Raw genomic sequence first — 25,775 nt, forward strand, 5'->3', positions numbered from 1 at the left:
CGGGAATAATCAATTATTGCACATATTTGGGGCCAAAGCAACTTATTTGAAACTCGGAGAGAAATTCAAAAGAATTATATAATAGTCTTGAAAGAATGCATCAGATATTTAAAAAAATTTCTTTGACTGGATATTCCTCACCATGGATTTATGCTTTCTCCTTGTTATTGGGGAAAGCAGACTTAGTATGGCACTTACATATGATGTAAAAACTGAGTAAAAGAGGAACAAGAAAATTTTTATTTTCTTAACCATTTTCCTGACTGAGTCTTTATAACTCCCTTTTGGTACTTCCTTATATCCTTTTAATGGGGTGCCAATTGCTACTGCTCTTTATGAACCCCTCTCTGCATCTAGAAAGTGTTTATTTATTTTTACTTTTTTTTAAACATCTTTATTGGAGTATAATTGCTTTACAGTGTGTGTTAGTTTCTGCTGTATAACAAAGTGAATCAGCTATACGTATACATATATCCCCATATCCCCTCCCTCTTGTGTCTCCCTCCCACTCTCCCTATCCCACCCCTCTAGGTGGTCACAAAGCACCGAGCTGATCTCCCTGCGCTATGTGGCTGCTTCCCACTAGGTATCTATTTTACATTTGGTAGTGTATATATGTCCATGCCACTCTCTCACTTCTTCCCTGCTTACCCTTCCCCCTCTCCTATTCCCAAGTCCATTCTCTACGTCTGCGTCTTTATTCCTGTCCTGCCCCTAGGTTCATCAGAACTATTTTATTTTTAGATTCCATGTATATGTGTCAGCATATGGTATTTGTTTTTCTCTTTCTGACTTACTTCACTCTGTATGACAGACTCTAGGTCCATCCACCTCACTACAAATAACTCAATTTCGTTTCTTTCTTTTTATGGCTGAGTAATATTCCATTGTATATATATGTGCCACATCTTCTTTATCCATTCATCTGTCAGTGGACACTTAGGTTGCTTGCATGCCCTGGCTATTGTAAATAGTGCTGCAATGAACATTGTGGTACATGACACTTTTTTTAAAAAATATTTTTTTGAATTTTATTTTATTTATTTTTTTATACAGCAGGTTCTTATTAGTTATCCATTTTATACATATTAATGTATATATGTCAATCCCAATCTCCCAATTCATCACACAATCCCCCCCTGGCCCCCCTCCTGCCACTTTCCCCCCTTGGTGTCTATATGTTCTCTTCATCTGTGTCTCAATTTCTGCCCTGCAAACCGGTTCATCTGTACCATTTTTCTAGGTTCCACATATATGCGTTAATATACGATATTTGTTTTTCTCTTTCTGACTGACTTCACTCTGTATGACAGTCTCTAGATCCATCCACATCTCTACAAATGACCCAATTTCGTTCCTTTTTATGGCTGAGTAATATTCCATTGTATATATGTACCACAACTTCTTTATCCATTTGTCTGTCGATGGACATTTAGGTTGCTTCCACGTCCTGGCTATTGTAAATAGTGCTGCAGTGAACATTGGGGTGCATGTGTCTTTTTGAATTATTGTTTTCTCTGGGTATATGCCCAGTAGTGGGATTGCTGGGTCATATGGTAATTCTATTTTTAGTTTTTTAAGGAACCTCCATACTGTTCTCCATAGTGGCTGTGTCAATTTACATTCCCACCAACAGTGCAAGAGGGTTCCCTTTTCTCCACAACCTCTCCAGCATTTGTTGTTTGTAGATTTTTTGATGATGGCCATTCTGACCGGTGTGAGTTGATAACCTCATTGTAGTTTTGATTTCCATTTCTCTAGTGATTAGTGATGTTGAGCAGCTTTCCATGTGCTTCTTGACCATCTGTATGTCTTCTTTGGTACATGACTCTTTTTGAATTATGGTTTTCTCAGGGTATATGCCAGGAGTGGGATTGCTGGGTCATATGGTAGTTCTATTTTTTAGTTTTTAAAGGAACCTCCATACTGTTCTCCATAGTGGCTGTGTCAATTTACATTCCCACCAGCAGTGCAAGAGGGTTCCCTTTTCTCCACAACCTCTCCAGCATTTGTTGTTTGTAGATTTTTTGATGATGGCCATTCTGACCGGTGTGAGGTGATACCTCATTGTAGTTTTGATTTCCATTTCTCTAGTGATTAGTGATGTTGAGCATCCTTTCATGTGTTTGTTGGCAATCTGTATATCTTCTTTGGAGAAATGTCTATTTAGGTCTTCTGCCCATTTTTGGATTGGGTTGTTTGTTTTTTTGATATTGAGCTGCATGAGCTGCTTGTATATTTTGGAGATTAATCCTATGTCAGTTGCTTTGTTTGCAAATATTTTCTCCCATTCTGAGGGTTGTCTTTTCATCTCCTTTATGGTTTCCTTTGCTGTGCAAAAGCTTTTAAGTTTCATCAGGTCCCATTTGTTTATTTTTGTTTTTATTAGAAAGTGTTAATTTATTTTTTATTTTATTTTATTTTTAAAATATTTATTTATTTATTTATTTGGTCGCACTGGGTCTTAGTTGCGGCTCGCTGGCTCCTTACTTACGGCACGTGGGCTCCTTAGTTGTGGCATGCGAACTCTTAGTTGCAGCATGCATATGGGATCTAGTTCCCTGACTAGGGATTGAACCCGGATTCCCTGCATTGGGAGCACAGAGTCTTAACCACTGCGCCACCAGGGAAGTCCCTAGAAAGTGTTAATTTAGTCTGAGATAAATTGTACACATATGAAGAAGAGTGATAAAAATTGAAAGTAATATGCCAACTTGTGTAAAATGATATAAAGAGATATAAGATGAATTTATTAGCAATGAAGAAACAGAGTAATGGAGTGAACAGAATGGGATGACATGAAGCAGGGAAGACTTACTAAAATTAGTTTAAAAAATTTTAGGAGTTTTGATAAAGATTGGCAGGAAGAAAAACGAAATTTATGGTGAGGAAATAACAGAGTAAAAAAGATTCTGAAACAGGAGTTAGCAAATCATATATAGGAAAAGGAAAGCAGACATATTTGACTAGAGCAGAGGCCTCCCTTGAAAATAAATTAGAATTTCCTTAAAGCAGCAAGGGACCAGACCACTGGAGTTAATGGATTGGAAGGAGTATATTGTTGTTTGAGGGGTTACCTGGAAACTTTGTTTATTATTTTGTCTCAAAAATTATCATGGAATCTAAACCGTTGTTTTTCAAATGAATTTTTGGAGATAGGCTGTTTGTAAATTAGGACCAGCCCAGAAAGTAGTGTGGTGAGAGGGAAGAGCTCTGTATAATGGTCAAATGACTAATATGTAGTATCCCAAATAGCAATTCTGTGAAAAGCCCCTGCAGGTGCAAGTTTATTTAAAAACAGACTACAACACAGGTGCAATTCTCCTTATAAACATTTAACCACAGTACACTACCCTGAAAGTCTATGTGGAAAGCCATTGGGAAAGAAAGATAATTCAGTTTTTTGTTTGTTTTAATTTTTAAAAGACTTGAGGATGAAGTTTCTTTCTCATAGTTTGAATTCTTTTTAAATTTAGTTTTTGCCTCCTGATATCTAAATATAAATTTTACATATGCCGTGATTGGAGGCAGATCAATACTTGAAGAAATTCTGTATGCAAGAACCAAAATGTTTAGGGTTAAAAAAATGTCAGTTAGAAGAAATTTCTCCATACAGATGTGAAAAAAATACTATTGATGACTTTTGGTTTTGTGGGAAGTGAAAGAGACTAGAAGTTAGGAAGCTTAATGCTCTGCTGTTAGCTTTAGAATGACTAAGATTGATTCAAAAATTCAAAATAGATTCTAAACTTGTACAATTTAAATGGGAAAAGAAGTTACTCTTATCAATATAAAGGAGTGCATGGTGTCATTACTATGGTTTTCCCCTTCATCATTTTGCTGTAGCTCCAGGGTCCTTTTTTTTGTTTGTTTTTTGCTATTGTCCTGGGCAGGCCAAGCTCTTTCCTATCTTAGGCCTTGTACTTGCTGTTTCCTTTCTTCTTGGGATAGTGTTTGCCTGAGTCTGTGGAAGGCAGGATAATGTCCCCTCAAAAATGTTCATGCCCTAGTCCCTAGCACCTGGAATCTGTTACCCCATTACATAGCAAAAGAGACTTTCAAATGTGATTAAAGGTGTGGACCTTACAATGGGGAGATTATCCTCAATTATCTGGCTGGGCCCAGTGGAATCACATGAACCCCTAAAAGCAGAGAACTTTCCCTAGCTGGAAGCAGGAGAGCTATGGCAAAAGCCCAGGTTAGAGACATTTGAAGCATGAGAAGGACTTGAACCACTGTTGCTAACTTTGAAGATCAAGGGGGCCACTAGTCAGGGAGGGTTGTCAGCATCTAGAAGCTGAGAACAAACTTCAGCTGAGAGCAGGCAAGGGAATGGGGACCTCAGCTTTAAAAGTGCAAGGGACTGAATTCAACCAACAACTTGAATGAACTTGGCAGTAGATTCTCTACCAGAGCCTCAAGATAAGTTAAGACTCAGACTGGCTGACACCTAGGTTTCCACATTGTGAAATCAGAGTAGAGGAATTAGCTTACCCAGACTTCTGACTTACAGAACTGTGAGATAATTCATTTGTGTTGTTTTAAGCCACTCAATTTATGATAATTTGTTATAGCAGCATAGAAAGCTAGTTCAGGCTTCTTCACACTTGCTCCTGTTTCAGCTTAGATATTACCTCTTCAGAGAGCCCTTTCCAGAGTATGTGTCTTCTAAAGTAGGCTACATCAACCCTACCCCAGGACCCCAGGACCCCCTGGGGATACCAAAATCTGTGGATGCTCAAGTCCCTTATAAAAAATGGGATTTATATAAAATTTATATAAAATGGGTCTGCGGATTGCGGATGTGGAACCTGTAGATGTGGAGGGCCGACTGTACTTTGTTTATCTGCTTCATTACATTTATTGCAAACTGTGATTGTTTTATTTATTTTTCTCATCTGTCCTCTCCACTAGAGTATAATCTCTGGGAAGGCAGGGACAGGTTAGTCATGGTCAGCTGTATCTTAGCACCAAGGATACAACATATTAAATACATATTAGGTTGGCAACATACGTTTTTTGAAAAGTAATTTTTGATATATAGGCATACCTTGTTTTATTACACTTTGCTTTATTGTGTTTTCTACAAATTAAAGGTTTGTGGTAACCTGCATTTGAGCAAGTCTGTTGGTGCCAACAACGATTGCTCATTTTATGTCTTTGTGTCACATTTTGATAATTCTTTGACTATTTCAAACTCTCCACCAGCAAAATTACAACTTGCTGAAGGCTCAAATGATGGTTAGTATTTTTTTTTTTAGCATAAAGTCCTTTTTAAAGAAAATTTTTTTTGGCTGCACCACATGGCATGTGGGATCTTAGTTCCCTGACCAGGGATCGAACCCATGCTCATCTTAACCGCTGGACCACCAGGAAGTCCCTAAAGTACTTTTAAATTAAGGTTAGTACTTTTTTTTTAAGACATAATGTTATTGCACACTAAATAGACTAAAGTATAGTATAAACATAACTTTTATATGCACTGGGAAACCAAAACATTCTTATGACTCACTTTATTGCAATATTCACTTTATTGCAGTGGTCTGGGACCAAACCCGCAATATCTCCGACGTATTCCTATAATAGTAAATGAAATAACTCCAAATGGGGTAGTAGAGACTTTGTGACAAACCATAGTATATCGACATTATGGAATATTACATAACTACTTCAAAGGTTAACATGTGTTCTATATCAACTTAATTCTGCCCTTAAGTCTAAGCATTTGCTTAACCTGTAATAATATGCAAAATGTGAGGCCATCATTTAATTCTTAATCTACAAAATAGATCCAGGGTTAAGATTCTGAAAGGGAAGGGATAGGCATGCACTGTTTGGAGTGCTAATTGGTCTTTCTTTGATACTGACTCAATTATCTTTAATTTATTATGAATATATAAGTTGTAAAGGACAATATAACAAACACCCATACAGTACTACTTGATTCAAGAAATAAAGCATTACAAATCCAATTGTAATTGCTTGTTTACTTCTTACCATTATTAAACATATCTTTAAAATTTTTTTGATAATGATTCTCAATAAGTTACATTTGCTTTTGTGGAATTGGAAGGAGAGTGTTCTACAGGTGTTTTGGGAAGTCCAGAGCAACCCAGCCAGGAGGGATCTCCCCTTCCGGGGGAGAAATAGATTACCAGTAGATCAAGGGCTTTAGCTTGCATTTGTCACAGAAAAACTCCCTCTTTAATCTTTGTGAGTAACTTTACGTACAATGGATTTGTGGAACTTTGAATGACTATAGGATGTTTTGGGGCTTCTAGGATGTTTAAAATTAAATTGGTAACAATTATATATTTATTATACTATTTATAAATACACAAAGAATTTTCCACTTTTTTTTTGGCTGCGTCTGGTTGCAGCACGCGGGATCTTTGTTGAGACATGCGGGCTCTCTCGTTGAGGAGTGGGAGCTCAGTAGCTGTGAGGTGCGGGCTTAGTTGCCCCACGGCACGTGGGATCTTAGTTCCCTGACCAGGGATGGAACCCGCATCCCCTGCGTTGGAAGGTGGATGCTTTACCACTGGACCACCAGGGAAGTCCCCAGAATTTTCCACTTTTGAATGCTTTATCTTGCTTCACTTCTCTTGGAGATCATTTTTGCAGTTAATGATTCTTGGATCTTTCCTCCAGTGCTAATGTGATCTTCCCTCAGTTTATTTTCCTATGTTAATTCAATAATTACTTTTGTATTGTCTAGTGTCTCAAAGGTATAGAAAGTAGATATATAGTATATAGAGAGAAGGTGTAAAGGCTTTGTTTCTGATGACTCTGTAACATACTTTAGAAGTTATTTTTTGGAGCTGATTTGGGCAATACTATTTATTACCAAAACCTGTTTTTCATATAAAGGTCAAGGGCAAATTGGAGCAATGAATTGTTACACTAAATGCAGAATTTAATCCATTAGAAGGAAAATCAAGAGTGTTCAGCTACTTCTTGGATTTAAAGCCAAGAAGGTTATTAAAAAATATCATCCTTTTAAGTGTTTAACTGGCAAAATGCCAGGATATCAAGGATCCTTTTATATTATGGAAGACTTTCAAGGAGAGAAATCACATGATATTAAAGATAGAGGCTAAGGAGAGATTGATTACTTATGATAAGTATTCATGCTCTCCTTATGGATGAAATGGAGAATTACAGTCTGTGTGATAGTATGGTATTAACTTGATAGTATGGGTTAACTTGAAATGAACTACTATACCCAAAATGTGCTTATTAATGAATTGTTATTAGCTTGGAGGTGGGACTTTAGACATATGCCATAGAAGTCTATCTTCAGCACTATGCCACTGTACATTTTTATTAGTGACTTAAATGAGGATTCTGATGGCAGGTATATTAAGTTTGTAGATGCTGTGGAGCTAAGAGAAATAACTAATGTGCTAGGTTTCAAAATCTGGACTCAAAAAGAATCTAATAGGTTGTAATGTTAGTCTGAGTTTAGTAAGAGAAAACTTAGGGACCAATGCTAAATCTCATACCCAAATCCCAACTGTTCAAGTATTAAATGTGAGGAAGTTATTACTTTATAGAAACACTTATTTTTTTTTTCCAACAAAAGGTTCACATATTTATTACTGAGCTACACCGTGAGCAGTGGTGAGGAAAGATCAAGAAAAGAGGAGAGAGCATCAAACACAGGCAGCTGTTCCAGACACTAACGATGTTCTGATGCGGTAAGATACAGTTGACCTTGATAGCATAAATGTGTACCACTTCATATGTGAGGCTCCTTATAGACCCAGCTTGGTTCTTCTCCAATGTCTTCTCTTGGAGTTGTACCTGATTTTATTACTAGTTTTCATTCGAAGCCACTGGGGAATGGGACAATTCTGCTTTTGTTTCTTGGCCAGGAATCTCTTGATACTGAAAGTCTTGTGAGAAGACATGGCGAGGAGCAAATCCAAACGCACATAGGATGGCGGACAAGAGAAAAGACTAGAAACACTTATTTTTTGAAAGAAGATTTTAGTTGACTGACAAGTAATAGAAGCCAATAGAGTAACACAGTTGTCAAAAAAGAGATACTATAATCTTAAGTATCATTTATTGAAAAATGTTATATTCCTGCTGTGTTTTGTACTTGGTCAAATAACACTTGGACAGTTGTATACATATCTGGACATTACAGTTTAAAAAGTGACATTGACACTATGGAACCTGTCCAAAAAAGAGATTAGATTAATAGTATTAGAGGACTTAAAATTAGACACAGTTTTCAACGCGTTGTGAAGATGTTCTCCATTCATCCTTTATTCAATTAATATATTTTAGGCAGTCCTGTGCTTTTTTCTTGGAAACAGAAGTGAGCAACAAGATAGTGCAATTCTCAAGGAGCTTTTATTCTAATGAGGAGGAGACAGATACTAAGTAAACTAAATAAGATATTTGAACAATGATAAATACTATGAGGAAAATAAAATAGAGTAATGTGACAGTGACTGGTAGTTAGGATGATTAGCAATCAGAGAAATTCTCTCTGAGGCAATGACATTTGACTTGAGACTTGAATGATGATGAGGGGCCAACCATGCAAGGATATGGAAAGTGTTTCATGCAGAGGGACTATAAAGTACAAAGGCCCTGCACAGAAGTAGCTGGAGAATGATGAATGAAAGGGAGAGTTGTGGGAAATCAAGCAAGATAATGAGTTTGAATTTATTCTAAGTGTAATGAGAAGCCAGTAGAGGGTTTTAAGTCAGATATGATCTCATTTACCTTTTGAAAAGATCACTGCTGAGTGGAGAATGAGTTATAGGGGTAAGACTGGATGTAGAGAAGAGTTTAGAGCAGAAAATAGTTTAATGAGTTATAAACATGAAACCATTTTTTCCTCCCAATCATTGCTTCCAATTACCATAATTAAATTTTTCTTTGCCTTACCTTGACAAGGTTTTTAAGAAGATTCAATAATTTTGGTAATTTTCCATTATTAAATGTCTAGTTTATTTGTTGTGAACCTGTGAAACTGTTGTAAAAAGTAGTTTATTAAAAAAAACTCTAGTTCAGTCTAAAAACTTATATCTCATCTTATTTTTTAAAAGAGAATTTTAGTTGACTGTATAACTGATAGAAGCCAAATAGAAGCCAACAGTGTAACATAGCTGCCAAAAAAGAGATACTGTAATCTTAAGTAGTATTTATTGAAAAATGTTGTAGTGTTGCTTTTTGTTAATTTCAAGCCTCTGGCATCTAATTCAAACAAGATGGAATGATAGAGACCAGATTTACCCTCCCGCCTGGAACAACTGACAAAATCTATGAAATAATGATTTTTAAGACATTGGACGTTAGGCAACAGTGATCTCTGAGAAACAGAAAACAGATGAGGAGATCTCTGCAATTGCCCCAGCTTGCTTCCTTGAAAGAATTTCTAGGCCATGGCTTCACTGGTGAAATCTGCCAAACATTTAAAGAAAAAAATAATACTAATTCTACACTCTTCCAGAAAATTGGGGAGGAGGAAATACTTCTAAACTTACTCTATTGGGCCAGCATTATCCTGATAAAACCAGGCAAAGACATTACAAGAAAAGAACATTTCAAACCAATATCCATTATGAGCATATAAGGAGAAATTCTAAGCAAAATTTTAGTAAGTTGAATCTATCAGTTTATAAGAAGGATAGTACATCATGATTAAGTGAGGTTTATCCCAGGAATGCAAGGTTAGTTTAACATTTAAAATCAATGTAATTTACCATATTAACAAACTAAAAAAGGAAAATCATATGGTCATCCAGTAGACAGAGAAAAAGCATTTGAAAAAATACAATATCCATTACTGATTAAAAAAAAAACTCTCAGCAAACTAGGAACAGAAGGGAACCTCCTAAACTTGATAAAGGACATTCAAGGAAAACCTAACATCATACTTAAAAAATGAATTCTGAAGATGTGAATTTTTTAACAGCTTTATTGAGATGTAATTGGTATACAATGAACTGTACACATTTAACCATACAATATGATAAATTTTGACTTATATGTGCACTCCTGAATTCATAACTACATCAAGATAGTGAACATATCCATCCTCCCTAAGAGTTTCCTCATGCACCCTTGTAATCCTACTCTCCCTCCCTTTATTCCCTATCCCTACCTTCCCAGGCAATCACTGATCTACTTTCTATCACTATAGATTTGTTTGCATTTTCTAGAATTATTTATATTAAAACATTACATATTTTATATGTAACATTTAATATAAAATTTAATACAAATATAATCATACATTAAAATATATTTTAAAATAATATTTTAAAATGTATGATTATATATTTTATAATATATTTAAATATTTTAAATATACAAAATATATGGGATCATACAGCATGTACTCTTTTTGATATTTTTTCTGGCTACTTTCACACAGAACAATTATTTTGAGATTCATCCACGTTGTTGTGTATAGCAACAGTTCATTCACTTTTATTGCTGAGTAATGGATATGCCACAATTTGTTTATCCAGTTTTTTTAATAGACATTTAGGTTGCTTCCAGTTTTGTGCTATTACAAATAAAGCTAACACTTTTCCCAAGTGTCCTCTGCCTCCCCCTCCAAGTCAGAAAAACTTTGGATATATTCTTTTTCTTCCTTTTGGCTTTATTGAGAAATAATTGGCATATAATGGTGTGTAAGTTTAATATATGTATCACATTTTCTTTATCTATTTGTCTGTATGTGGACACTTAGGTTATTTCCACGTCTTGGCTATTGTGAATAATGCTGCAATGAACATGGGTGTGTAGATATCTCTTTGAGATAGTGATTCAGTTTCCTTCGGATATATACCCAGAAGTGGGCTTACTGGATTGTAGGGTAGTTCTATTTTTAATTATTTGAAAATCTTCATATTGTTTTCCATAGCCACTGTATCAATTTACATTCCCACGTACAGTACAACAGGGTTCCCTTTTCTCCACATCCTCACCAGTATTTGTTGTCTTTTGTCTTTTTGATAAGCCATTTCAACAAGTATGATGTTATATCTCATTGTGGTTTTGATTTGCGTTTCCCAGATGATTAGTGATGTTGAGTACCTTTTCATGTACTTGTTGGTGATTTATATGCCTTCTTCGGAGAAATGTCTATTCAAATCCTCTGCCCATTATAAAATCAGATTTTTTTTTGCTATTTAGTTGTATGAGTTCCTTATTTATTTTATATATTAATCTTTTATCAGATATGTGGTTTACGAATATTTCCTCCCATTCCATAAGTTGCATTTTCATTTTGCAAACTGTTTCTTTTGCTGTGCAGAACCTTTTTAGTTTGATGTAGTCTCAGTTGTTGATTTTTTTCTTTTTTTGCTAGTGCTTTTGGTGTCATATCCAAAAATTATTGTCAAGACCAATTACAAGGAGTTTTTTCCCATATGTTTTCTTCTAAGAGTTTTATGGTTTTAGGTCTTATGTTTAAGTCCTTAATCCATTTCAAATTAATTTTTGTGAGTGGTGTAAGGTAGAGGTCCAGTTTCATTATTTTGCATGTGAATATCCAGAAGAGACTGTCCTTTCTCCACTGAGTATTATTGTCTCTCTTGTGAAATATTAGTTGACCATATATGTGTGGATTTATTTTGGGGTTCTCGATTCTGTTCCATTGGTCTATGTGTCTGTTTTCATGCCAGTATCCTACTGTTCTGATTACTAATACAGATTTGTTGGATATTTTCATTCATACCTTATAAGGGTCATATAGGAGGAGCCCATATCAGTTTCTAGGTTTCTACATGCCTGCAACCCAAGGGGATATGTGAAGCTCTCCCAGGAATGTTTTCCTTAAACCTCATTGCAACTGATAGCCCCAAGTTGGGTTTGCATTTTCTGCAACTCAACAAGGAGTGACCAGCATAATGTTGGTGATAATTGTTATGATGATGATAATAATCACTGGTACCTATTTAGCACTTACCAGATGCCAAGATCTGTTTTAACTTCTTTATATGTAGTAATACATGTTAAGCCTCACAACAGTCCTATGAAATATGTATTATGTATTGTTATTATCCCCATTTTATAGAGAGGGGAATTGAAACATAGAGGTTAAATGATTTGACCAAGGTTTGCCTAGTGTCTCACAACTAGTAAGTGGTGGATTGGGTGATAAACCCAAGCAGTCAGACTCAGAATCCTTTCTATTCGGTTGGCCAAAAAGTTCGTTCGGGGTTTTCATCGTACAGAAAAACCCGAACGAACTTTTTGGCCAGCCCAGTATTAACTATTATGTATATTGTTTCTCAATTTCCCCTTCTTGCAGGGTTCTTGATCTCTTTATTTTCTTGATTCTCTCCCTCATTTAACTTTGGGGATAAAAGAACACCTTGTCCTGCCCCCTCTCAAAAGTAAAAGGGGGAAAGTCTCTTACCACAAACAGTGCTATTTCCAAAAGGCCAACACCTTCTGTGATAGCATTCCCCTTTTCCCTCCAAAGTTCTCTAAAGACTAGAGGATTGAACCTGGAAGTGGTAGGGTGGTGATGGTAATAAGTTGAGTTCTGTTGCTTCTTGTTAAGTCTTGGAGGAAGTATCCAACTCTCTTTAGAATTTAGGGTACTTAGCCATTCTTGTTTGTCATCTCTGAGTCCTAGTTGCCAATGCTGGGGCAAAGGAAAAAATCACTTTTTATTACTGAGGCTATTATAGTAGTCTAGGAAAGAAGACAGAGGCTTGGACTAGGGTGGCAGTGAAAATGGAGAGAATCATAAATTTGGGATATATTTTGGAAATAAAACCAACAAGACATGGTAGTAAATTGAACATGAGGGAGAAGAACAGAAAGGGATCAAAGAAGAGGATTTTGCCTTGAGCAACCAGGTAGATGGAGGTACCATTTACCGAGATGAGGAAGACTAAAGATGAAAAGAGATTGGAATGGAAGTGTGAGGGTGGCTTGGTCATCGAGAGTACTGTTTTGCCTGGTTAAGTTTTAGATACCTGTTAGATAGCCATGTGAAGGTATCAAATAGAGAGTTGGATACAGGAGTTTGCAGCTCGATGGGCAAGGTAAAGTCTACAGTTATAGATCTGAAAGTCACAGCATGTCCTATATTCAAAGCCATGGGATCAGATAAAATCAGTTAGGGAGAGGATGAGAGAAGAGAGAAGGCTGAGGATCAACCTTAATATTCAGAGGAAAACTCAGCAAGATACTGAACAGGAGTCATCAGTCAGATAGGAAGAAAACAAGGAGAGTGTATTGTCTGTGTCTCAAGAGAATCAAGTCTTTGTCATGATTTGAGCATCCTAAATATAATAAGCTATGTACAGAGGAAGTGAAGCATCGACCTATTTCAGATAGTTTTCTGAACTCAGGCTGTCTGCTGTATAGGAAATTGAAACAAAACTTGAGTGGGAATAAAGAAGGTGAGACTAAATTACCTTAAGATCTCTTTCATCCAAATGAGTCTACCACTGAAACTCTTACTGTAAGAATCATATGTTTAAATGTGGAAAAATAAACCATTTTTGGTGAAGAATTTAGAACATGGGGCTAAGCTCCCAATTATTTAACTCACTTGAATGGATACATTTTTTAGTAGGAAGAACAAAATCAGAGATGAAGTGGTTTAAAAATTAAACCAGATCTACTAAAAAGGTTATGAAACAATTCACCTCTAAAACATAAATAGAAGTGAATATAAGCCTCAGCTAAGTGATTTCCAATGTAAGCCCATTTGTTTAAAAAAATTACCTTTATTAGCTTCTGGCTCTTCCATAGTTAATGCTGCTAGTTATGTCCCCTCCCCACAGGCTTCTAGTGTACCAATTTTCAAACTTTACTGTACATCAATCAACTGGAAGACTTTTTAAAAATACGTATTTCAAGGTCAGAATCTCTAGAAATTCTGATAGGGTGTAGCCAGGAAATCTATATTTTGACTAATACTCTAGGGAGGATGACCCCGGGACCACACTTGACAAAACACTTGTCCTGATCCTATATTGCATGTATAGGTAACTCTCTTCTGGTAGCAAAAGTGCCACTTGGCACTGTCCACACTATTTTTATTAAAATAATTTATTTTAGATGCATGGTTTACATAATAGAATTACAAAACTATAAGGTTGAAAGAATAGAAATCAAATATAGAGCTTTTCTTTAGCTTAGTAATTATATGTCAGTCTTGGCTTTTATAAAAAATAAGTTTTCGGGGAGGCCTTAATTTGTCTCCAGAGATTTATCCAACTTGCTTGTTGGGGAGGCAGTCTACCCTTGAGTTTATTTTCAAGGAAATAATGGCTTGAAAAATGTATCCAACTAACTTCTAATTACTCTTTTTTTTTGGAGTGATATAATAAATCAGTTATTTAGATCTTAAGTGGTTGATATTTGTTTTGACATCTTGACCACACACTAAAATAATGAGCTTTCAGATGTTTCTTTTTCTATAAGATATAATTATTCATGTGAATCCAGTATATTTTTCTTAACCTCAAATAGTTTCTAAGTCCTATGAAAGTAGAAATTAAAATGAGAACAAAGTTTGATAGTGCAATAATATTGTGTGTTCTAGTGCCTGGCACTTTGTCCTTGCTAGAAGTTCAGTACGTGTTGACTGAAGGAGTACAATTATGTGCTAGTCTTTAATAGCTTTCATTCTGCCATTTTTTACTGCCAGCTGTGAAATCCGCTTGCCTACTTATGGTCCTGAAGTATTTCTTTAGTAACTCTCAAAATTCTAGGAGATCCTTAAAAAATTAGAGAACTGAAAACCAAAAGTAACATAGATTTGATGTTGTATAATTGTAGCCAACCCTGCCTAAGAGACATTCTAGCGTGTTGGGGTAGGAGGTAGGGGGATGCCCTATCCAAAAGCTCAGGGGTTTTGTTTGTTTGTTTGTTTTTTACACTAATTAGTGAAAAAAATTTATAAGCAATACTGTGGTGATTCAGTTTTCTGTTGAGACATCTCAAACACGCATCATTTCATGGATTTACAATTCTGAAAGGTGTAACTGGGTGAGCAAATACAGGGTCTGCTTTAATACTATCAAATTGAAACATGACAACTGATAACATCTAGCATCCACCTGTTTCTAATTCCAGTTCCACATTTGAACTTATAAAATAACTGAAAATAATGAGAATATGTATATATTATATATATAATCTATAATCTGTATGTTAAACCTGGTAACTTGGTTAATGAAGGACTAGAAGAAAAAGTTGACATAAAATGCAATTGGAACCTTAAAGGGCTTTAATTCTTTCCTCCTTCTTCTCTCTCCTTCATTTATTGTTCCAGGCACAACAAATATCATGTTATGTTTGACTTGAAAACTTTATTATCTAGGTAATAACGTTGAGAATCCCCATTTAAACATTCTTAATGGACTACTGCCTTGAAATTATTATTGGTCTTCTGATTTAATTATATAGAATAAATGTAAAATAAAAAGTGATTGTACCAAAACATGGCTTTGGGGGATATTTTGGAAGAAAATACGTAAATCTGAGCCATAATTTCTTTCCAGTGCAGTATTTAAATTTCAGACTTCAACCGCAGTTGTGATTGTTTTTAGTTTGTTAGCTGCCTGGAGTGTTATTTTAAGAAAGCAGAAGCACCATCATTTGCACACTCCTTATAGATCACACACCTTAACCCTGACTTTTTAGCTCCAGTTTTTCAAAAGAAAGTCAAGATGAAGAACTATGTGCTTTTCTGGGGAGTCCTGGCCATTTTTGTTATGGCTGTTCTTGTGACAGGTATGTGGTATTTTGAGAATGAACCCAGATAAAAGGAAAAATAGAACACAGATCTGTTCTTCAGATTTAAACATTTATATTTGTGTTTTGGTTGGACAGCTAGCTGGCTACTTTTTTCTAGCATGTCTTAATCTTTGTATGAGCAGTGATATTTACATAGACAAGACTCATTGTAATTCTTTTTATTCTTTTTTCTCTTCTCTTATTTGTTTGCCTACTACAACCTAGAGAATAAGAAAGTAGATATTTCTGGATAAGTACAGATAGCTATACTTACACGAATACCCATATTGAATCTTGAAAATCAGTAATCTTCTCCTTGAGTGTCTCAAATTTATATTCTGGAGAAATGAAGTAATAATTATTATAAATACAATATAGAGTACATTGGGATTTTATTTCCCCAGAGAGCTTGGTATTAATACGTTCTAACAACGTTCCTGGATCTGAGCCTACAGATTTATTATGACCCTTTAACAATGTTTAATGTTGTGCACGTTTCCTATAACTTGATGGCTGAACTTCAGTTATTTTGTTTATTAACTTTTCAAACTATTATAGAAAATGGATTATTTTCTGAATATAGAAGTACAGTGTTTAATAATTTTCATCTAGAAGGGCATATGAATTAGAAGTGATATAATTTGGCTGGTTTGTTCTAAGACTTACTGAGTTTATTCTTTTTTTTTTATCTCATTCTTATTTCAAGACAGAGTATGATGTAATTAAGAACAGTGATTTTACATATAGTTTATACTAATTTAGCATTAAGAATAATGAATTTCTAATAATATTTAAAACATGAAGATACTAGTATTAAACCATGTATATGTACCTATACGTATATATAAATACATATGTTTATAACATATTTATATACCTATAAACATATGTGAAACATATATATAGCTACATATGTATAAAAGAGCTATAATTTATTGAGTACATACTATATTCTAGGCATTATGCTAACTGCTTTACATATACTATTCCATTTAATTCTCACAATAACCATTTGAGGGTAGGTACTATTATTGTTTCTGACATATAGTTGAGCCCATTGAAATTTAGAGAGATGAAGTAACTTACCTAAGGTCATACAACAAGCATGTGGTAGGTAGAACCCAGGCCATCAGACACTATGGTCCACACTCCTAACTACTATCCTATTCTTCCTGTATAAGAGAATCACCTTTTAGTAAACTCATTATGTTCATATCTAATATGTATTAAGTCTATTTTCTAATTCGTTTGAATTGAATTAAATTTAACAAATATTTATTGAGCACCTACTATCTTTCAGGTGCTCTTGGAATAAAGTGAGGCATAGGCTACAATAACAGGTTTATTAGGAAAAATACTGCTTGTCGATGAAACAGAATGTTAGGATCTTATAAGTCTTGGTGAATTGAAAGTATTTGTACATTTTTCTGGTAGGTATATTAGGCTACCTAGTATTTTTATATAGTAACAGTAATGATGGTTTTTTCCTAGGTTTCTGGCAAGAAAATATATGTCATAACTAAAATACAGATATTTTCTATTTAAGACTTAATGGTCAAGTCACTACTTGACTCAATCTGTATTTTTTGGTCAGGCATTACATGCTCATTTCTATTTTATTGAGAGAAAACATTTAAGAGTCATGAATACAGGAGGAGGGAAAGGACACCATTTAAGTCATCTTACTCTTCAAAAAATTAAGAATTATATCATTGTCTTAAATTGCTTCGTAATGATTTTTCTCCAATACCATATAGACTTTTATCAGAAGATTTATTAAGAACTTATGAATAATGGCATAATAATGCATTATAAAGTACTTCAAAACAATTATAAGTACAATAACAATGGTCTTAAAATGTTTTTGTAATGACTGTTATCATTAAGACTGAAATACTGCAGTTAGCTCCTTTCTGCTCTGGGATCGTCACCAGAATAATTAGATTTCCAGTTACAATTATATCTATCCTTATTATTTAACTTTTATAACTTGAATTTGTGTGCTAAGTCTTTGTTTTTTTAATTGAGGCTTGATGGAAGGAAATTTTAAAGGTCACTTAGCTAAAATTATAGGAATAAAAAAGATATTTAACATCATTATTATTGTTTAATTAACACTATTAAATAAAGCTATTTATTTTTTGGGGGGAGTGGATTGACTATTTATGTCTTTTACTTTTTTTTTTTTTTTTTTTAACGTTTAAACAATCTATTATCCAGATCACTGATGATTTAACTTTTTTTTTTTTTTAAAGAAAGTACTTGAACTGCGTTTTTTAATTTTTTAAATTTATTTTTATTTATTTATTTATGGCTGTGTTGGGTCTTCGTCTCTGTGCGAGGGCTCTCTCTAGCTATGGCAAGTGGGGGCCACTCTTCATTGCGGTGCGCGGGCCTCTCACTGTCGCGGCCTCTCCTGTTGCGGAGCACACGCTCCAGACGCGCAGGCTCAGTAGTTGTGGCTCACGGGCCCAGTTGCTCCGCGGCATGTGGGATCTTCCCAGACCAGGGCTCGAACCCGTGTCCCCTGCATTAGCAGGCAGACTCTCAACCACTGCGCCACCAGGGGAAACCCTTTTACATTGTTTTAATTTTTTACATTAATTTTTCAACTTTTTAAAGAAAAAAAACGTTTTTTTTACTCAGGTTCTTATGCATTTTAAGAGAGATGAAATGACACTGTTTTCCACCCACTACATATATTAGAAGCATCTTCTCTTTTTTTATTAAAAATTTTTACAAGACAAGGAAAGACTGAGGAACTGTCACAGATTAGAGTACATACATATATACTAAGGAGACACAACAACTAAATCAAATGTGGGATCCCAGATTGGATCCTTGGACAGGAAAAGAATAGTGGAAAAACTGGTCAAATCTGAATTAGGTCTGTAGTTTAGTTTATAGTATTGTATCAATGTTGGTTTCCTCATTTTGACAACTGTACTATGGTTATGTAAGTTGTAAATATTAGGGGAAATTAGGTGAAGGATATATGAGAAATTTCTGTACTATTTTTGCAAATTTTCTGTAACACTAAAATCATTTCAGAATAAAAAAATGTAAAACTTTTTTTATATATTCCGGAACTTAATTCACTATTTTCCTTTCCAAGCTTGCTTTTTTTTTGATGTGTTCCCTATATTTATTAATGGGATTATTAGTCTCCTAGTCACCAGTAAAGCTATTTATTATTAACTCTTCAGGTATCTGTTAACTGATCGAAGTCCAGATAATAAGAAATTTTCTTTGTTAATTCTTTGCAGCACTTACCAGACCTCATTGTCTAATATTCAGATTAGACAATAAATATTGACATTCAGAGTTAAGGCTTTAATAGTCATCTGTGTATTCACTCATTCATTTATTATTTTTTTCTGTACACATGCATATTATATTAAATAGAACTTGTTCCTCACAATATATTCTAAATTGTTTTAGCAAATTTATAGCACCTTGTGTCTATATATATTGTATCTTTAAAAATAATTCTTATAAGAAATATTAATAAATATAGCACTTATTATTTTATTGTATTAAATCATTATACTATGATAACCTGAATGTTATTATGAAAAAGAAGAATATAATTAAGTTTAGGAAACTTTTAGTGGAGAATATTTAAAGTCTTACAAAATAAGGTTATCTTTGGGCAAATATGCATGTTCTTAGTTCTAATGCAATCTAAGGAAAAAAGAAAGTATAACTGGGAGTTCAGGAAGGACGTGACACTTCAAACTGGGTTTATTATAAAGGCTAATGTTACTTTTTGTTCACTTTTGAATAAATTGCTCTGGTCTGAGAGAAATCCAGTTTAGATTTTTGTTTTCTTTCTCATTTTGGCATTTGGCACTGATTTTTACAAAGCCACATCATTCAGAGGGTTGTGCCTCTATTAATAGCTTTAGATTAAAACCAGAATTCTTTCAGTCAGGTTAGAAAGACCATGGACTGGTCCAAGGGAAGGAGAGAAAATTCCTTTTGGAGTTCATTTGGATTTCCTTCACTACGCTGTGAGATTCCACTTAGCTATTTTAGATTAGGAAAAAGAACAAATGGAGAAAGCCAAAACTGATCAACCATAAAACTTAAGTTTTCTGCTGGGGGGAGGGGCATAAATTAACTCGATAGAAGGTATAAAAATAGACTTTCGTTTACCTTTCTTCTTAATATATATTATCTTTCAAGCCCAAGATGAAGATGAAAGGACTGTTCTTGTTGACAACAAGTGTAAGTGTGCCCGGATTACTTCCAGGATCATCCCTTCTGCTGAAGATCCTAGTCAAGACATTGTGGAGAGAAACATCAGAATTATGTATGTGGTATTTCATGTTGCATTTTTTCATATTGTGAGCAGAGATACTTTCTGATATTAGCAATTGTTTGCATGTGATACCTATATCTTTGCTCCTCTTTTTGGTGTGTAGCACCTTACATTAGTTGAATCTGGTTAATGGGCTTGAGCCAATTATGTAGAAGTTGGGAGCAGGAACAAAGGTTTCCAGGCAACCTAAAACCAGTCAGCTAGATCAAATAATAACTGAAGGTCGAATCTAGTCATCAACATGCCCTGTTTATACGGAGTTATTTCAATTTGAATCAGAACTTTTAGTTGCCCTTGATCAGTTCAAAGTGAAACTTGAGATAACATTAAAAGGCTTGTTTTGTACCATATATGGACCACAGAGTATTTCACTTTGTACTCAACTGCCGGTCTCCATAAAAGTAAGGTAGACTAATCAAATTGACTAAATTAATTTCGTCTACACTTGTATATTGGACTTCAGATATTTATTTCATTTCACACATAGTCTGTCATAAAGTCTTATTCGACAGCAAAAATGCTAATAATACTTAAGAGCTGAGATTCCTATTGGATCTAGTCATTAATGTCTTCCTTGTGAACTACTTCTACCTTGAATAGCCTCCCCCCAAATCAAACACCTCTTACTGAAACAGAACATAGCACTCGATCCCATTTAATCAATGGGAGAAGTATAATATGCTTAAGAATTTGTTTCGAGTTCTGGCTGTCACTAAATAGCTATGTGCCCTGGTATGCTAGTTACTTAACCAATCTAAACTTCAACTTTCTCATCTTTACTAATAGGAAAATAATATGTATCTCATAGGGTTATTGTAAAGATAAATTGAGAAGATCTATTCCTTTTAAAGACTGTGTAGTTCCTGGCACATTTTCAAAACATATTTGCTGTTACTTATTCACCTAACCTATGTGCCAGTTATCATTATGTCACTATCCTTCTTAAAATCCCTTTGCTGGTTCCCATAATGTTGTTACTAGGATAAATTACGAACGTCTCAGCCTGACCTATGACGCTCGGCAAAACTCTCAAGCTCTTCCATTGCCACTATTTTTTTCACCTCATGTTTGAAAAGCCAGTACATTGCAGTACCTTTATTTCCTCACACTCACAGTGCTCTCTTCCTCTTCCGTTTTTGCATAACCTAGTTCCTCTGCTTGAAGAACTCTTTCTCCCACCCCTCTTAGCCTGGTTAACTCCTTACCCTGCATGTCTTAGCTTGGACATCTCTTCCTCTAGCAAATTTTCTCTGACCACAGAGTCTGTACCACATAGCTCCCTGTTAAGGGTGGAACAATTGGAGAAGCATGTAACTTGAGGGGATGGCATCCATGACTCTGGCACCTAAACCATGTTGAAGAGGAGTGTCTATCTTATGTTTAAATCTCCAGGGGACAGATTTAAAATGGCACACCAGGATTCTCTAATTTATCTTTTTCTTCTATTACATGATTCTTTTTATGATATATTATTTATTAAAATCAGGCAATTCAATTACTTATGCCACTTCCCTGATGTGTATTGATGCTTCCCTAATCTTATTTCTGGAAGTTTTATTATCATTGCTGTGTCATTATGGCATTATTCCCAACTCCATCACTTACTAATGATGTGACTTTGGGCAAGTTTCTTAACTAATTTGAGCCTGTTTCCTAAACTGAAAAAAAGGTATAATTATATAGGTATGTAAATATACACATGTACTTCATAAGGTTGTGAGGATTAAATATAGTAATGTATAAAAGCACCTAGAACAGTGTTTGGCCCATGGTGAAACACTCATACATGTTTATTCCCTTATTTTTCTCATTATTTAAAGCATTTTTTAATACTACTAGAGATTTTACAATGTAATAAAGAGTTGATCATTCATTCATTAATTTGGCAAACACTTACTGAGTGCTTCTGAAAGCCACTGAGGATTGGAGCTGGGGATAAAATAATGTATATAAAACACAGTCCCTGCCATCAGAGAATTTACAGTCTAGTAGGGAACTTTAAATAATTGAAAAGGCAGTTTCAATACAGTATTGTAAATGCTATGACAAGAGTAGGCATAGGATGTTATAGGAGCACGAAGCGGGGGCACCCAGTCCAGTCCTTGGGGGAGGTGGGAGAGTGGCAGGGGGAGGCGGGAGAGGGTATTTGGAGTAAGTGGTAGAAGTGGATGATGGCTGTTAGCTGACTGAACTGGAGTTAGCTAGGTTAAGTGTGTGTGGGGGAACGGCAGGGTTGATAGGTGAAGCAGCTCATGCCAGGAAAAGGAAACAGGGTTGCTGTGAGGATTATATGAGATCATCATGTTAGCATGTTTATCATAGGTACCAGGCACACTGTAAGTGCTTAGTAAATGTTAGAACTGTTATTGTTTTTGTCATTGTTAAGACTTGGAGATGAGAAAATCGTGGTAAGTTTGTGCAATTGCAAGCAGCTGTTTACAGCTGGCACATGTTATAAAGAGGGTGGTGTGGTGAGAGATAAGGCTGGAGAGTTAGAGGTATTTCACGTAGTGTCTTCTATGCCATCTTAATGATACCCTGTTTTCTAGGGGGAGACAGTGTAGGTTTTAAGCAGAGGAGGAAATTAGGCTTTATTTTAAAAAGACTGTTTTGACAATAATGTGGCTAATATATTGGAGAGGTCAAGACTGAAGGAGGGTATTGCTGCAAACTAGGAGAGAAATGGTGGTGTCCTGATCAAGTAGCTGGAGTTCACAGATGCAAAGAATCAGAATCAATTGAACTGTGAGATGGATTAGATATAGGTCATGACAGAGAGGGAAGACTGAGGGTGGTATCCAAGTTTTTGGCCTGGATATCTATGTGGATAATATTGCTAAATACTGAGTTAGGAAACATGAGTTTTTTTGTTGTTTTTTTTTTTGTATTTTTTGGTAGGGAGGGATGCATATGATGAGGAGTGGTGACATAGATGAAAAAATGTAAAATTTAATGAAATCACCTGAACTAGTTGATGTGTAATTTTTCATGGAACATCTCCAAATCAAGAGGTCTGGATTCCAGTTCCAGCTTTACTACTTAGTAGCTGTGTGACCTTGGGTAGGTCACCAACCTCTTTGATTTATAATTACTGCATTTCTAAAATGTGGATATTAGTATCTGTCCATTCATTCCATAAATATTGAACATATTCTACATGCCACATATGTAGCAAGGCATTGGGAATGTGTAAATGTTTTTGCTTCAAGGAATTTATAGAATCTAGAAGCAACTACTGTGTAGGTAAACAACTGTAATATGGCATTTGTTATAATAAGATATAAGAAACTTTAATGAGACTACAGAGGAAGGAGTTTATTGAGGGGTGGGGATGGGATCAAGGTAAAAATCAGAGAGAAGGTAAAACTTGAGCTTATTTTTAAAGGAAAAGCAGGGATTTGCCAAGTAATCAAAGATAGTTGACAGAGGAGTTGTTGTGAGGTTTATTTTGAATGACAGTGTTTAAAATGTAACAATTACTGTGAAATCTGAGTAATAGTATTACTAAAGAGTGTTTATAGAGTGCTAAATGTCCGAATGAAATAGTAAGTACTGTCCTAGCAATATACCTATCACCAAAAATAGCAATATCTGCTAATTTCGTTATTCTTCTTTGTTTTCTTTCTTTCTTTTTTTTTTAGTGTTCCTCTGAACAGCAGGGAGAATATCTCTGATCCTACCTCACCCCTGAGAACCAAATTTGTGTACCATTTGTCCGACCTGTAAGAGATTTTCCTTCATACTAATACAGATATTGAAGTCAATAACTTTTAATTAAATTGTTAGTAAGAATGTTTTTGAAAACAAATTGGGGTATAAACATTTACCGATATAATTTGAACTTTTGAATACATTAATTCCTATGTTAATCATTAGGTATCATAAATTCATAAAACTTTATCACAGATCAAAGTTAGCTGTAAATTTATTCTAAAGATGAAATTATTGCCATTAGTACAAAGGACCAATTTGTCTTTATAGTTCAATAATTCAGACACATTAACATGCAGGTGTTTCTTTGGAAGCTATAGAATCCAACATAAAAAATTAAAGAACAAACCCTTCTTTGTTACTATAAATAACTCATTTACTCCTAGTACCTCACAATCATATTATCATATTATTAATTATATTGCTTACTTTCAACTGAAGGTTGAAAAATTACGTAAATAATTCTGTATTATAGAGACGTTGAAGTCTGAAAGGAGTCACCCTTTGTCAGAACTAATTGATTTTGGATAGAAATGTATAGTTACTCAGATTCTGAGACAACATTTGATGGGGGTTGTCTAATGCATATATTTGTTTTTCAGCTGTAAAAAATGTGATCTTACAGAAGTGGAGCTGGATAATCAAGTAGTTACTGCCACCCAGAGTAATATCTGTGATGAAGACATTGAGACTTGTTACACTTATGACAGAAACAAGTGCTATACAAACAGGGTCCCACTTACCTATGGTGGTAAGACCAAAATAGTGGAAACAGCTTTGACCCCGGATTCCTGCTATCCTGACTAATTTAAGTCATTGCTGACTGCACAACTCCTTATCTTGAAAGGCTCTCCATTTTGATTCCAGGTAGTTAATATATTTACTACCAATAAATTTGAAACCATGATTTTTTTTTTTTTGGATAATATAAAACTAACTACCCCACTCCTCCCCACCCCCCTGCCCCCGGGCAAATAACTGAAATAGTAGCATTGTTATTTTTTAAGGTAAATTTCTAGCATTTAAAAAAATAGACAAGGGGAGAAAATAAAATTCAAAAGAGTAAAAATCAGGAGACATAATTAAATTTTGCCTTTTTTTTTTTTTTTTTTGGCTTTGCTCTGGAGAGCCTGAGCTTTTGCACATTCTATACTATTCTCTTTAAAAAAAGTATCACTGTGCAGAGAAAATTTATATGTAAATATAGGTCAATTGTTCGTCTTCATTAGAAAATAATAATTGGAAAACATGTTTTGGAAATATTCATAAAATAATTTAAAATGGGATCTCTAATATTTATGAAACCAGTTAGCTGAAAGTGACATAATTAAGTGTATAATTGAAAAATATATTTTGATATAACAGATTTGGAGCAAATGATATGGATTTATTTTAATAAAATTTTTTTGATAATCAGGATAGTGTGAGAAATTCCCATTAGAAATCACCTCTGTTATAACTGAATCTAACAAATTATGTATTCCAAAATATGTATTCTCCAGCACAGTTTGAACAATTAAATAGATTCATAAGCATATACCTGTGTGAAATAATTTACTGGAAAAAAGTTTTCTTGTGTTAACTTTGCTGTATGTAAGTTAAAATATCATTTATGGGACTTCCCTGGTGGTGCAGTGGTTAAGAATCCGCCTGCCAATGCAGGGGACACAGGTTCATGCCCTGGTCTGGGAAGATCCCACATTCTGCGTAGCAACTAAGCCTGTGTGCCACAACTACTGAGCCTGCGCTCTAGAGCCCGCGAGCCATAACTACTGAGCCCACATGCCACAACTCCTGAAGCCCGTGCGCCTAGAGCCCTGCCCCGCAACAAGAGAAGCCACTGCAATGAGAAGCCCACGTGCCGCAACCAGAGAAAGCCCGTCACAGCAACGAAGACCCAGTGCAGCCAAAAATAAATAAATAAATAAACAAACAAACAAATAAATAAAAATATCATTTATTACTGAGGAACAGTTTGTAAGTATAATTATGCATTAATCAC

At 34.9% G+C, this 25,775-nt stretch overlaps 2 protein-coding genes across 2 annotated transcripts; one reads left to right on the forward strand and one right to left on the reverse strand.

The window, feature by feature from the left end:
- Positions 1–7,757: 7,757 nt before the first annotated feature.
- LOC118895266 (60S ribosomal protein L39-like) lies at positions 7,758–7,968 on the reverse strand. The gene has a single exon (XM_036852179.1). It carries the CDS (start codon positions 7,911–7,913, stop codon positions 7,758–7,760), a length of 156 nt encoding a protein of 51 aa, XP_036708074.1. The 5' UTR covers positions 7,914–7,968.
- Positions 7,969–15,510: 7,542 nt separating this feature from the next.
- JCHAIN (joining chain of multimeric IgA and IgM) lies at positions 15,511–25,310 on the forward strand. The gene is made up of 4 exons (XM_036852178.1): positions 15,511–15,735; positions 19,927–20,053; positions 23,704–23,784; positions 24,376–25,310. Exons 1-4 carry the CDS (start codon positions 15,672–15,674, stop codon positions 24,578–24,580), a joined length of 477 nt encoding a protein of 158 aa, XP_036708073.1. The 5' UTR covers positions 15,511–15,671; the 3' UTR covers positions 24,581–25,310.
- Positions 25,311–25,775: the final 465 nt, after the last annotated feature.

Source organism: Balaenoptera musculus, chromosome 5 (genome assembly GCF_009873245.2).
Source record: "Balaenoptera musculus isolate JJ_BM4_2016_0621 chromosome 5, mBalMus1.pri.v3, whole genome shotgun sequence".
Lineage (NCBI taxonomy): Eukaryota > Metazoa > Chordata > Mammalia > Artiodactyla > Balaenopteridae > Balaenoptera > Balaenoptera musculus.

Bases quoted from the DNA above. Each gene is read 5' to 3' on its own strand.
- LOC118895266 (XM_036852179.1), bottom strand. From the start codon at position 7,913: ATGTCTTCTCACAAGACTTTCAGTATCAAGAGATTCCTGGCCAAGAAA.
- JCHAIN (XM_036852178.1), top strand. From the start codon at position 15,672: ATGAAGAACTATGTGCTTTTCTGGGGAGTCCTGGCCATTTTTGTTATG. The intron at 15,736-19,926 runs GTATGTGGTATT...TTATCTTTCAAG, and splicing joins TATGGCTGTTCTTGTGACAG to CCCAAGATGAAGATGAAAGG. The intron at 20,054-23,703 runs GTATGTGGTATT...TTTTTTTTTTAG, and splicing joins GAGAGAAACATCAGAATTAT to TGTTCCTCTGAACAGCAGGG.